The 15,512-nt window shown below is 44.6% G+C and overlaps 1 protein-coding gene across 1 annotated transcript in view; it reads left to right on the top strand.

Annotated features, from left to right (window-relative positions):
* Nucleotides 1–15,512, top strand: part of CHST10 (carbohydrate sulfotransferase 10) — a 220,735-nt gene that overhangs the window by 183,234 nt on the left and 21,989 nt on the right. The window contains exon 5 of the mRNA XM_069204396.1: nt 11,992–12,097. Coding sequence (XP_069060497.1) covers nt 11,992–12,097 — 106 coding nt within the window. The remainder of the gene's footprint in view (nt 1–11,991; nt 12,098–15,512) is intronic.

Here is a 15,512-nt window from a genome sequence, read left to right as displayed (position 1 = left end):
GGCAGAGGCCTCGGCCGTGGACCGCTTGCTCCCCCGAAGGGAGAGGAAGAGAAGCCGAAGACATGCCGGAACCGGAGGTCGAGGCGGAGCAGAACCTGCGGCCCAGATGAGTGGAGATCGGGAGGTCGCACTAGAGTCTAACACAGAGGCAGCGACTGGAATCAGGCCGGAAGGGAGAGACACCAGCCAAGGGACTAGCGAGGGAAACTGCTTGGCCAGAGCTGGAATGCGGAGCCCTACTGGAAGGGCACTTGATAGGGACACTCCGAGTATATACTGAATACTTGCTGTGAGACTAAGTTCTGAAGCCCGAAGGGGGAACTATGGCTAACCTTCTAAACAAACATTGCAAGAGATCCGTGTTTCAGGAGGGGTCCATCACTCCACACTAACGCCAGGTTTAGTAGATAAAACTGGTTAGAATGGGTGTTAGGGCGACAGATGCTTCTTGGGTGGAAGTATGGGGTGGGGGGAGTTGGGAGGAGTTATGTTTACACCACAGTTACAAGTTAATGTATGCTTAGGTTTCTTGACCCGTGAGTTTCTTTTTTCCTTTTTCCTTCCTTTCCTCTTCTTTCCTGTCCCACGTCGCGAAATACCTGGAGGGGCGCCCCTATGGTGTGGCCCAGCTTACACACAATTCGCCCGTTCACGTGCTGCACCCAATGATTAAAATTCTGTCCTGGAATGTAAACGGCCTCCTGGACAAAATTAAAAGATCAGCGATATATAGTACCCTGCGCAGGCATGCCCCGCGGCGATTATGCTACAAGAGACTCATCTCCTCTGGACCAGATGCCCCATGCTGGCCAGAGGAGGATATGACAGAGTCCATCACGCGGGCTTCTCTAGAGGCTCCAGGGGTGTGGCTATACTGCTTCACCGCTCACTGCCAATCACAATAACAGCCACGCGCGCCGACCCACAGGGTAGATACATAATGGTGGCTGGGCTGATACATGGGAGACCCATAAATCTAGTGAGTGTATACGCCCCCCTGGCGGGACTGGAGACCTTCCTGGCCTCCCTCAAACAGATTATAGCAGACCTTCCCTAGGGTACCACGTTAATAGGAGGGGACTTCAATGCAGTACTACACCCTGAGCTAGATGTATCAGAAAATAAAACGTCGGGCCGCTCGTCCAGAGCGTCGACGCTCAGAGGCTGGGCGGATAGCCTCGGCTTGTGTGACATATGGCGAACCTGGCACCCCAATACTAGGCAATACACACACACGTCAGCGGCACATGGGTCGCATGCCAGAATAGACCTCCTATTCGCCCCAGCGCTAGACATAGTTAATGTTACAGGAGTTGAGATCCTTCCGCACGGGGTGTCCGACCACGCACCTATACAGGCGCGCCTGGGCAATGCCGACCCGACCAACAGACCCACTTGGAGGCTGAATGCCTGGTACCTACAGGAGTAGGATTACAAAGAGGCAGTGAGAACCCAATTGATACAATACTTTGAGGACAATGTAGGCTCAGTGCAGTCGCCGGGCACAGTCTGGGCAGCATGTAAGGCAACAATTAGAGGCCACGCCAAACATCTCGTCCGAGTGAGGGAACGAGCCCGTATCTCCCAAATAGCCGAACTAGAATCGCGGACAATGCACCACGAACGCAGGCACCTGGCCTCTCCCTCGGCCCAGGGCCTTCGACAGCTCCTGAAAATGCGCAAAGAGGTCAAAGCCCTCACCCTAGAATCAGCCAAGCTCATGTGGAGGGCCTCCTTCGCCCGAATATATGGATGGGGGGACAAAAGTGGGAAACTCCTGCAGCCACACGTCCACTGGCCAACAGAATTATACCAGAGATCTCGGACGGGTCCGGAGGGCTCTCCAGAACCCCTAGGGACATTGCACAAAGCTTTGCAGCTTACTACGCACACCTGTACAAAGAACACCCACGGACCCAAACGGAGAGGGACTCCCCCCCTCCTCCTCGACGAAATTACCCTTCCCAAGGTGTCACTCACAGTCAGATGCGCTCAACGAGCCACTAACCCTGAAGGAAGTGACTACCGCAATAACCGCGCTAGCTTCGGGTAAGACTCCCGGCCCAGACGGCTTACCAACAGAGTTATATAAAAGCTGCAGCGACACAGTAGGGGCAACACCTCCTTAACATGTATGAGGAGGCCGAGAGCAAGGGTAATTTTCCAGTAGGTATTGACCAAGCCACAATTGCTGTGATCCCTAAAACCCAGCCACCATCGCGGAACTGTGCGGATTATCGTCCCATCTCCCTTTTAAATATCGAAGTTAAGATACTCACTTCGATCCTCGCAGCAAGGCTAAAACCAGCCCTCTCATCGCTGATCCACCCGGACCAATGCGGCTTCATGCCAACCAGAAGCACCAGACACTGCATTAGACGCCTACACCTAGCCCTGACACACCGTGATACCCTAGCCGACTCATCGAAAGCTCTTCTCCTCCTTGATTTCGAGAAGGCGTTTGACACAGTGGATTGGTCATACCTACATCAGGTCCTGGAGGGCAACGGGATTGGCCCCAGATTTAAGAGACTCGTGAAACTTCTGTACTCACAACCGACGGCCAGAGTACAAGTGAATGGAACCGTGTCGGACCCTTTTCACATAGGGCGAGCCACGTGTCAGGGTTGTCCCCTATCCCCACTCCTCTTCGCGCTAGTGATAGAACCGCTTGCCAAACTGCTCAGAGAGGACCCTCTGATTGAGGGATGGTCCTGGCCCTCTGGCTCAGAAGACTGCGTGGCACTCTATGCAGACGACGTTCTCTTATACATTGCGAAGCCAGCCACGAGCGGTCCGCGTATTCTGCAGATACTTGATCTTTTCTCAGAGCCATCTGGCCTCGCTCTGAACCACCGTAAGTCCCTACTTATCCCGTTGCACCCTGCGAGGGATTGCATTGATTGGCAGCAGACCATCCCCATTCGACAAAACAGTTTTAAATATCTGGGGATCTCAGTCTCCCTAGTACCAGAGTTAACGTGGGAACTCAGTGTGACACCACTTGTAACTAAAGCTAAAACCGACCTCCAGCGTTGGCAAACCCTGCCCGTTAACTTACTTGGGAGAGTTGCTCTCTTCAAAATGATGGTTCTCCCCAAATTTCTCTATCTGCTGCAGAATTTCCCATTCCGAATCCCCAAGAAATGGTTTAAAAACCTGGACTCAATGATCCGCCAATTTCTATGGAAAAGTGCCCGCCCGCGACTGGCACTCGCTACATGCCAATGTAGCATGTGCGCGGGGGGACTCGCGATGTCAAACTTATACTACTACCACCTTGCGACGCAACTTATTGTGGTGAACGACTGGGTTGGAGGAGGCTGGTCGGATCCGGCCTGTAGACTTGAGCTTGGCACGCTGAAATACGCGGGAGTATTCAATGCCCTCTATGGATGTCCAATTCCCAACTCCACCCCGGAGGTAACTAAGGTGACGCTCCTGGGATGGAGAGAGGCTCAGAGGCTTACCGGTTGGTGGAAACGAATCACCGGTCAGACCCCGTTGTGGCACGGTAATCTCCTGGCCGGGGTCAAGAAACTGCAAGGATTCCAGAAATGGGACGAAATCGGAATCTCCACACTTGGTTCGCAATTGAGATCCTTTCCAATGACCAGACTTCGCAACAAGTGGGAGGGGTGGGAAGAATTAAGGAGGGAGACTGGAATGATGCCTTAGCAGCTCCTGGTACCCTAACTATATCCTTCAGGCTCCGTCTGGGACAATCCTACTTTTTACACGCTGTATACATGACACCCAAGAGACTGTGCGAGGCAGGCCTCCGCTCCATGGCTGCCTGCCCAAGATGCTCCCAGCCGGAAGCCGACTTCTATCACATGATATGGTTATGCCCGATCATAGAGGACTACTGGAAAGCGATTGCAGCACAAATCTCTGGGGCCCTGCAAACTGATTTAATTCCTGAACCGCTCCTGTTCCTACTGGGGGTGGCGGGAGACACAGATTTGGGAAGAATGAAGAGATCCTTTGTGGGAATAGCATGTCTGGTTGCCAAAAGGGATATTATGATCAAATGGATGACAGAGGGAGCTCCATCCCTAAATAAATGGAAACGAGGGATGGACTGGTGTGCACAACAAGAGAGAGTGGTGTATGAGGCCAGGGGGTGCCCGGGCAAATACGATAAGATTTGGGGGGGGATGGGAGGCCTTAAGAGACGACTAGATTACAAAGGATCCCAATTTACACTTGAAATGCCAATTCCACTGACAGACCCAAATACTCACTGACCTGGACCCCCTGTTCAGTCACGTACCAGGTCCAGGGGAGCCCTGCCCCACACAACTGAGAGGGTTCGGTTACCATAGGGTAGACCTGCGATCGAGACTGGCCGCTGGGCGCCAAAAATGCCCCAAACATTTGCAACCCACATCACGAAGCACCCGTGGACAGGAGAGACTCTTTTCCCTTTATTTAACTCTCACACCTTTTCTCTTTGGTTTGTTCCTTTTGCATTGTTTTAACCCAACTCGAGTGATCCTATTAAATCCGAAGTAAGTTTTATGCACATAGTAGGACGTTATGCAATAATGTGTATCACTTGGCTTGGAAATGTTCATGTAAATCTTTCTGGAAAACAATAAAGCTTCTTTATTAAAAAAAGAAATGAAATACTTCCTAAGTTAGAAGAATGTGTTCTTGATCCGAGCAATACCCATCCTTTTGGGTGGATATGAAATTGCATATATTCGAAACAATAAAATCTGAGTATGGCATTCATGCTTATTACCACACCATGTCATCCTTATCTTCACCTGTCACTCAGATGCCAAAGATTGTTTGAGTTAAAAAATAGTTTATTGGCTCACTGCTAACACATAGAGTGTTTCCATATGATGAAGTAATAGGGTCCTCTGCTTGTGGCAGAAAATTGGTTTGAGATGGTGGGAGTAGCAAACGGAATAGAGCTTGAAAACATGGAAGTCATTGGTATCTGCCCAGGTAAATCTTCTATCTGTAAGCAACATCAAAGTGGATAGTATTATGTATGGCGTATCCAGTGGAAGAAAATGAGTTAATATAATCACAACACGAAAAATCGTATGAAAAGTGAATTGAGCTTGGGAAGGCAGTCAGTCAAAATATTCGCCTTTTAGGGGATGAGGTTGTTTTTGCAGTGAGTCTGAATTATCAGGAGTTATCTGATCAATCTGTATTCATTACATCTCTCGGTACCTTTGAAGCACAATGGAATTCAGTTTACATAGAAACCTGCTTCTCTTTACTAAAACCTGCACTAGATGAAAATAAAACTCTAGTACAAAAGTATTCCAAGTAGATATGTAAGTGGAAAGTAACTGTTGTGAATCTGCCTCAGCCATTCAAATGAAAGCTGCTTCATTAATAATAAATGTACCTGTAAACTGTATTGAAATTGTGTATTTTTTACACATTACTGTTTCGTCGTACCTCTTCATCCATATTTAAGAGTGCCTCACAGTGATGTAATTAAGTCTTTAGAAACTCCAGCACAATTTGAGGATGACGCCAGATACCCATTACTGGTGTGTGGAAGAAATGAAAGAAGGATTTCTTTCTTAATATAATTAAAACGTTATTGGCATACAGTGCAAGTATCATTATCAAACACACATTAAAGGTTCCTCATCGTTATTGGTACATATGCCTTGTAAAATTAAAGTTTTCTTCTGATGGATATTTGTGCCTGTAGATTCCTCACCTTTTTAGGTCGAAGCCTACCAGACAGCGCAGCTAAGGACATCATGGGGACATTCGGAAAGCTTCCCTGGGAATGCATTCTGCCCCTTCCTTACCATTGGCTTTGTGGTTTGTAACTCACATGTTCTTGCTTTCTATTTGCGGGCTTTATTTATATTAGGCTGTCCAGCTTGAATTCGTCCCTTCCTGTGCCCAAATCTTGTTTACTGTATTCTTCTACCACTACTGAATTTCTGTAAGCAGGCCTTTAAATCTTGTTCTTATCTTGTCACATTTCCTGTGCAGTCAGACATAGGTCAAATGTCAGGCTCTGTCTTCCAGGGGTTTTGGTGTTTACTTTTCATTTTTTTACTTCATAGTGAGAGGATTTGTGACAATCATGCTACCCACTGGGGTATGCTGGTGGGGAAGGCTGTACAATATTTTTTTCTAGCACAGTTGTGCAGATATTTCAGAATGTGTCCGAATTCGGACTGTAAAAATGAAGCACTTTTTTGGTAATTCTAAAGTGTGGTGGGAAACAAATATTTGAATATGATCAAAACAAATTGATACACTAGGCAATGACATTTCCACACTTTGTGCGATGTATACGTTCATCAGTAAAACTATGTCTGTAATGGTCATTTCAGTTGAAGGTGTTTTATCTGTAATAGCAGTACGCTACCACACCATGCGCATTCCACTTAACTTTACTCTACTTTGTACCACTTCACACCACTGCACTCTACTTTTTACCACACTAAACTGTGCCACTCCGCATTGCGTCACTGCACTCTACTCTGCAATACCCCAATCTATGCCTCTCAACTCAAAGCGTTCTGCCCCACACTACTCTACACCACTGCACTCTTGCCTGTGCACTCTACACCACTCCACTCTGTACTACTCTACTCTTTGCCACTCTACTTTGCAACATTGCACTCTGTGCCACTGCTCTCTATGCCAATGCACTGTACTTTATACCACTCCACTCTACAACTGTGCATTCTATGATAATTTCCCCTATGGTACTATAAATCTACTCTGCACCTCCACAGTTTACGCCACTGTACTCTACCATGCACCACACTGGAAATTACTAAATTGCATTTAGAATCCAAATCCTACTTCATTTTGATTTAGTATTCCAGAGAAAAACTAAGTTAATCCTTAAATCATTCTTATGGTATCTGAGTAGAGCAGCAGACCCTGACAACCTTCCATCTGAAATAATTAAAGCTAATATTGACTGGTGGATTGAAATTTTAATCACCTTGTTGGGATGAATAGCTGTGTCTGGACAAATTCCACAGTCCTGGAGAGCGGCAGTAGTAAAATTCATCCATTAAAAAAGCGAAGAAAGTTTGGCAAGCAATTACAGATTAATAGGTTTGACAGATACCATCTCAAATATATTTGCAAAAATTCTCCTGACTCATTTAGCGAAGTGAATTAGTATTGATAACTTATTGCGAATAGAGCATAGTCGCTTCCTTGAAGTTCATTCAACAGAGGTCCATTGTTTTGCTCCTCGAGCACTTACTTGGAAGTCACTAGAGATTAATCAAAGACTATGATGTTGCTTCTTCAGTTTCCAAACATAATTTGGGCAAATTTGGAAGAAATCAGCTTCATGGGGGATACCATGTGGCCTTTGTCACTTATCCACCTTATTTATGCTTTCCGTTGGGAACAAATTGAACTTTCAGGGTGTCTTTCAGTAGACATGCTCAAAGGATGTGTCCTGGCACCATCCCTTTTGGGGCTTTATTTAGTGAATTTGACAACTGCCTTTGAGGAAACAAACTTTGTCTACAAAAATGAAGGGATTGTTATTCCCAGTTACTTGTATGGAGAGATATGAATGCTACTTGATTATAATGCTGTGGTTCTTGCACATGCACAGTATTGCAAGGTAAGCTTCCTGAATACAGTGCTTTAAATGGAAATATAGAAGTGCTAGTTCTCTCTTTGAAGAGTATCTATTTGCTTGTGAGAAGTGCCAGTACTCTCCCGCTAAATGTACTGCAGCAGAGCTGGAAAGTGCAGGCACTCTCCCTATCAAATCCAGTATCGGACAGTACCCACCCATTTGAAGCACTACCTAAATGTACATGTTGATTAAACTATATGAAATATAATGATGATATTTGGTAAAAACGAAAAATATCAACTATAAATGGTTTCAGATAACCAGTGGAAAAAGTACATTCCTGTAGATATTTAAGTTTGTTTTTAACAGGAATTTAAATGAGGCAGAACAGTTGAAATCCCTAAAGATTAGAGCTTCACTTTCGTCGGGTTCCTAAGTGAAATGTAAAAAGTTATATGGAAGTTATCTCTTTACTCACCTTTTAAATGCATATACAAGCAAAATAGGCCCTTCTGAAATTTTTGGTTCTGAAATATTCCACACCTATGTGTTGTTCCTGCTCGAGAGGTAGGTCTCCTTGATGCTCCACTAGAAAATCCTCCTCGGAGTCTGAGGTAGTGGACATCCCTCAAGCTGAAGGCCAAGTGCTGGCCCTAACACCAATCCTACTGGGAATTTCCAGTCCCTGGTCCAACATAGCGCTGTTTATAAGGTTTTCTCAGGTGTGCCTACAAACCCATGGTAACCTCATGGCACCCAACTGGATCATCTCCAGTCTTTCAGATTGCTTAAAAGAAAATTTTGCTTAGATAGCAAAGAATGGTCAGAATGTTGCCAGGCAAATCTATAGAGCCAGCCTTGAGATGGTGAATTTAGTGGCTGCAGCCAAGGGCTCTTCAGTTGCCAGAGAGGCATGCCTGGCTGTGTTCCACAGGCTATGTACACCAGCCCAGTGCAAATGTTATTCAATGGCTGTCTTCTGTTTGGCAGTAAGGCAGCCTTTGGCCTGGAGATCTCCAAAACTGGGAGAGCCCGCCCATGGGTCTAGCAACTCCTTCCTGGGACTTCAATAGACCGTACTGGAAGTTTTGTGGCTCCTCAAAAGGTCTCCCTTTTCCCCAGCCAGTCCTACAGCCCAACTAGTTCCTCAAGCGTTACAGAGGCTGGGGGTTAAGGCCAAAGGGAGATAGGCCCAGAAGCCATCCTCCTCACCTTTTCCTCCCTCATGCCATTGGAAAGGTCGCTTTAGTTTCCCCTTGAGGGAAAAGTTACAGCTGTTGGGGGAGGTGTGGCTTTTTGGCCTTCCCTTCCTACAGAAACCCTCTCCCTTCCCCCTACTCAGACCCTCCGTTCAGAACATTGCTCTATTATTCCCCAGCAGGAGATGGTGGCACATCTGCAGGGTCTTAAACTTTTACATTCACGAAGATAATTTCAGTACTCTATCCTTAACTCTGCTGGAATTAAGACTGGGTGGTGTCCTTTGACATCAGGACAGGTTTCCATACATCAATCCTGCAGCCACACAGGAGAAACCTGCACTTTATGGTAGGCCCTACACGCTACCAATTTGTAGTCCTTCCGTTTGGAATAACATCTGCACCTAGGGTCTTCCCTCCCAGTGGTTGTTAAACATCTGCACAGGTCTGGAATCTGTGTTACTGTACCTGGAAAGTTGGCTGTTCAAGGCGGGCTTGCCACTGCTGATATCGGACCACCTCTGCTGTTTGGCTTGGAGTTCTCCATCGGTCTCCCCCAGTTGTACCTGGAGCCCTCTCAGGGCCTTCTATTCATAGAGGCAGTACTGGACACAACATCTCTCCAAGCTATACTTCCTCCCCAGATCATCAGGAGCATTTGAGACATGATTCAGATGTTTTGGGTAGAAGCTCAGGTTCCTGTCCTTGAAGTCCATCTGCCTGCTAGGACTCCTAGTTTCCTGCTTCCTTCTGGCCCCACATGCTCGTTTGCATATGAATGCTGTCCATCGTAGGTGGTGGACATCATCCTTTCACCATATCGTCCAACCACAAAATCGGTTTACGCCAGATGCTGGAACAGTTTTTTTGCCTGGGGTGAAAGTGTGGACCCCATTATGACGCATCTTTCATAACTTACTTTTTAGAATTCTATTGGCCCACATTGTACAGAAGACACTGTTGAAAGATATGTTGCAGCCTTTGCTGCATTTATCTGTTTAGCTGATCTACCATCTCTGTTCAAGACCCCCAGTTGCTTTGAGACTCCTGATTAGCTGTACTTTGTAGCTTCTGACTTTTAAATCAGTCTTTTTGGTGACCGCCATGTTAGCTCAGCACACATCGTTGTACAGTGACCGCCTTTTACCGTTTTTAGACAGAGAAGCTAGTTCTCTAGACTAAACTGGCTTTCATATAACAGATTACCCCATTTCATATGGGACAGTCAATTCAGTGCTTCCTCTTTTCTTCCATTCCTCCCTCACACCAAGGAGGAGAGCTTACACAGGCTGTACGCTCTTTGGGTGGTCAGTGTCTGCTTCAACAGAACCAAGGTCTTTAGATCAGACATCAAAGCTTTTTGTTGAATATGTCGGCACCAAGATGGTTAAGGTGGTCCAGAAGAAGACTGTCTCAGTGGATGGTCCTCTGCTTTTAGGTCTTTTTTTATACCCTTGATAAAAAAGAAACCCCAAGAAGAATTCTGTGCTCATTCTACCAGAGTGAATGCATCCATCTTGGCACTCGTCAGAGGACTGCCATAGCAGTAAAATGTTGGGTGGGGACATGGGCTTCCTTTCACACATTTGCATAGCATTATTACTTTGATTTGAAACGTGAGAAGGGATGGCTATTTCAATGTTCCTGTTCTACATCATTTTCCTGGTCTGGCCATTACTTAAGAGACCCTTCCTGGGAAGAGGTACTTCTTTGATAACTACTCAAAAAGTGAGAAGTTCGCAGGTAGACGTTTTCATCATAGAAAAAAGTTGCTTACCTTCAGTAATGTTTTTTTCTTATAGATATTTTCACATTGAACTGTTCTGTCAATAGACATATGGTTTCAAGGTCTCAGCACAAGGCAAAGTTAAGTCTTGCTATCCTGAGTACAGGTAGCTATGGAAGAAATATCCAAGTTTATCCTGGTACCACACTCACGCTTACTGTATTCTAGTTCTGCCATCAGGGACTGGAAAGCTAAAATCCCACGGAGGTTGTGTGCCCGGTTGAGCTTGGGACTGTGGAGCAAACATTTTATTATTGTACGTGCCCAAGGACAAAGCCGCAAAGGATGTTTATGGATTTAACATGAAAAGCAGTGAGCATAGGATATGTGGTTGTTTTTTCATTACAAAGTTCAAATTAAAATGCCCCTTTCTTGAAAATTGGATCTTTGTTGACAAAACACTTAATTCACATGAGACACAGTTTTAGATTAATTTATTCATTATGAAAAAGATTTTTTTTATACTGTTGAAAAGAAAAAAAGGTTTGGTACATCCCTTTCATGAAAATTGTGACATACTATCATGTTCCTTAATTGTATCCTCTCCTTTTCACTGTTCACGTCGATTTTACCAGCTTTGATGGAACTACTTAATTTAAGATTAAAGAGCATTGACACAGAAAAATATACACGAAATTGAAGAACAGAATTAGTAGAGCAGGTGAACTTTTACTCGGGCTGCCCCTTTAATGTGAGTTCAGTCATTTGTAAAATTAGAATACCTGGAAATATTTTTTTCACTCCTAATTTAGGAAAATAAAATAGAGATGGAGTCTAAATCAGGCCTGTATTTTATTTTATAAATAATTAGCATTATTTGTTAGTTCATATTTCCGGAGCCATCTGAGTCGGAGGGATGAGGGCGCGTGAAAGCACTAATAAAGTCTACTATAGTCAGATCCTTACTACAATAAAGTGTCTAATGCGTGCCCTGCAATTCTCAAGAGCTGAATCTTGGCTGTCAGGCACCGGTGCTCCATGCCACAGTTAATTTTATTGATTTATTATTTCTATTGGTATTAACTGGTGTTTGCCTAGAAAGTCTTTCCGGGGGAAGAATGGGGTCATCAAATGCACAGAGGTATTGTTTGAAAGTCACTAATTATACTTTTTGCTTGATGATCTCATACTAGGGAACAATTTTTACTCTTCCCACCGCCTGTAGAAAACTGATCTTGGCAAAAATGAGTTACCATAAACCTTTAAAATAGAATGTAAATGAGTAATCTTGCACAGACTTTTTTTTTTTTTTAAGTACTTACGTTCTAAATGTGTAAAGTGTTTGTTGTTAATATTCTTGCTGAAATATCCACGCCGATGCGATGGCCAGTACTATTTCTTTGGTATTTTATTATGTTACAGTGTGTGTTCGTTTGTGGTTTATTTGTAGCTAATTTGAATTATTGCTCAGTTGCGGTTCTGGTGCAAACTACTGTATTTTTATGTTGCAGGACAATTTACATCCATTAGCAAAATCCCAGAATACATTGTACACAACAATGAAAAGAACGGCATTACTCGCTTATCTTCCTTCAGTAAACAAGAAATCCAAGAACGGTGAGTCCATTCAGAAACTTCTCTCTGTTTTTAAAGTAGATTTCTTACAATCTTTTAATGAAGATTTCAAGCTTTAAGTGCCATACACACATGATATTTGGACAGATTATCAAAAGGAGTGGGGACCCAAAAATGCCTGTGTTGGTCAGGAGTCCATCAGGTTTTTTGAGAGACCCTCACCCACTAGATTTCACTAGTGGCTGCTTCATCATTGGGTGGGCGCTCGGGCCACCTTGTGTGACTGAGTGGGCTCAACCTCCTTGGGAATGGAGCACTTCTAAGTGTGAAAATCGATGGGATCTGTATTGGGTATATTGAAATTACCTCACATTCCTTATTAAATGTATTCTGTTATCAGGAGTCGGAGGAGGGGGTTAAAAACAAACCGAGGTGTAGATTAGGGACATATCAATGATCCCTTACGTCTTCAATCTGTCGCAGTCTACATGTTAAGCCACCTTAGCCCAGTCGGGTCTTTTGGCTTTCCTCAGGACCTTTTTGCTGGCCTAAGTAAGGGAATAGTGTCCTATACCTACTGTGTCTATAATCACTGAAAGTGATCTAAAGGTAAGGTATTGAATCTTTTCACTCGTGCAAATGCTGCAGAATATTCATCCTTTGCAGGAATCAGTACTCACGGAGGTCAACAAACCTTTTGACCCAGCAGTTAAGTGTGGTAAAATCATCAAGCAACTTTCAATTACCAATCAATAAATATAGACATTATGACCCATTTGACAATTTAAGAGAAACTCCAATCTGGCATAAACATTTATTGCAAACTCAAAATCAAAGTTACATAATTTATTCTCAACACTACGTTATACATGTACATTATCACCAGGGGTTGTCCAAGGCGACAAAAGAAGTAATGTTGAACTAACATTCACATAACTAAACATTTGAGAAAAACATTACACAATATTAAAAGGAATATCTGAAATACAGAAGTACAGTGTTGCTCAGGATTAACAATCATCTGTCTATTCAATTTAGCAAAGTCATCTTTGTTTTTTAGACTGGGCAGTGGAAAACCCTACATCTGACCACATCAGGAAATTCATGTGTGATGCGGAACATATACGCCAACATAAAAAAACACAAAAAGAGGCAAAAATAATTTGGAAGAAAAAATCTCGAACTGCAAATCTCTAGCAAATTTTAGGCAAAAATAAGTTAAAGAGGAAGCGTTATCATTCAGAAGCTCGATCAAGAGACTTCTGAAGAAAATATAGATGGATTACTAAATCTAAAGGGATATATCAAAGAGAAGTAGAGAAGGAGATACCGCTCCAAGAAGTACAGCATTCAGGGGTTCTTCATCAACAATGCATCAGGATGGTATCTAGGAGCTCAGTGAACTGCCCAAGCAGTCCACAGGATTCAGTCATTTGGTTCTCTATAAGGTCCAGGGAGTATATGTATAGGCCTCCAGGATAAGTGTCCTGCTAAGTTAAGTACACCTTCTGCCTCATACACCAGCTAAGTGAGTACAGGAGATGGCCATTCTCCCAGTGCCAAAATGCCTTTGTGTGCTGAAGCGTGTGCTTTCAAGCAATATGTGGAATGCAGGAGATAAAAGAAGAACAGCTCTTAAGGTCTGCTCTTCGGCCATACTCCAGCAAACATATCCCTGTTGCTGTGCTTTTACGGAAAAGCTTGAAGGGGTGAGGCACAAAATAACACATGGGGAGTATTTAGGAAAGGGGTGGAGAGAACTAGAAAATATGCACATTCATGAATGCTGAATGAAAAAGAAGAAAATAACACCCTAAATATGAGTAGCAGATGGATACAGTTCAGCCAATCAGAAGGATCATAAAGATGATAGGCTTTAGGGGTGGCATAAACACAAAAAGTGGAGGCAAGCTATTGAATAAGAAGCAAGCATATGAGTGACAAAGCCAATTAATGGCAAGCAATGGGCAGGCTGTACACCCACTGTAAGTTCACAAAAGGTCTCTCCCAATGAGACCGGTTACGTTGTCTTGTAGGCGAGACCTAAAAAGTAGGGAAGAGCATTTGCTATGGAAACAGACCATAGCACTGGAACATATAATTAAAGGCATTTATTGTAAAAGTACAGAATTAGGGGATACTCTTCTTTGTGTGAGGACCGCCTTAATTTTTTTTTAAATATATTTTTATTAACATTAACATTTTGCTGTCATACACATACTGTTCATGGCTTGACGGACACCGGCCACCGTTCTGTTCACCCTCATCCTTGTAGACATCTTATCGCATTCTTGTATATACTATTAATTGTTTCACGTTACATCCTCTGGCTGTGCTTCATGTTTAGATTTTCTACGTACTCGGTCTACTCGGGTCTCATGATCGTATATACATTTCGTGAGTGCACCACATTGTCCTTTTTACTGCGATGCATACATGACAGACTTTAACTAACAATAAATAGTAACTTTACTTGCTAGCGGGTGAGAGCAGCTGCAGGGAAGGATCGTATTCTTCTCCACCGGTACGTGGGGTGGGTCTCCCATACCTTCCCGGCTGGTTCCCTGGGGGGAGGGCATTCGACCCGTTTAGCTCCTGCCTATCCCTCGTGTCTGTTCCATCTCCCAATTATTTTATTTTTTTGTGGTTTGGGGTTCTCATATTCGGTCTGTAGTCGCCTCTGTTTTACCCCGCAGGAGTAGCCTCAGGTCTTCCCTATACACTATAACCCGGCTGATATGACTTTGTTGCCACCTCTCTTTTCCTACTCCCGTTCCTGTCATTTCTCCCCTTCTGTCAGATCGTCTACCATCACTATACGGTTCCATTTCATCAGTACTTCCTCCCATGCTGGCTAGATAGGAGTCTGTCGGAGGCCCCGGACCTCCTCGCTAATCAAGACCTGCAGTTCTGCCCTCGCCCATTTCGTAACATCCTGTCTCCATACCTTCAGTGGAGGGCACCTGGGCGATTTCCAGCCCAATGTGATCAACCTTCTATTAAGGGCCAGGGTTAGGTCCAGGAATCGAGTCCTCACCTTCCCACGTGGGAGTCCTGTTCCAAGACCCAGGAGGCACACCGTCGGGGCCAGGGCCAGTTCCACATTGAATAGTTTATTCAGGTCAGTCAGTACCGCTCCCCAACCCCGCTGGAGTTCCCGGCAACTCCACACCATATGTTCGAAGTCTGCGTCTCTGTCCTCGCATCTGGGGCATGACCTTGGGGGGCCACCATATATTAGGGATAAACGGTGTGGGGTAAGGTACGTTCTGTGAATATAATTGTATTGGATGTATCTTAGTCATGTGTTTCATGAGACCACCCGGGGGTACGCCAGGATTCTCTTCCATTCCGTGTCAGTTAGGTCCCTACTCACTGCCCTTTCCCATTTCTCCCTTTGTGTTTGGAGCGGGACCAGGGCGTGCTCATTTTGGGCCTGGTATAGTTTAGTAATTAG

Source organism: Pleurodeles waltl, chromosome 8, assembly GCF_031143425.1.
Source record: "Pleurodeles waltl isolate 20211129_DDA chromosome 8, aPleWal1.hap1.20221129, whole genome shotgun sequence".
In the NCBI taxonomy this organism is placed as follows: domain Eukaryota; kingdom Metazoa; phylum Chordata; class Amphibia; order Caudata; family Salamandridae; genus Pleurodeles; species Pleurodeles waltl.
Note: the sequence above shows the minus strand (reverse complement) of the source record. Positions and strands in the feature narration are given on the sequence as shown.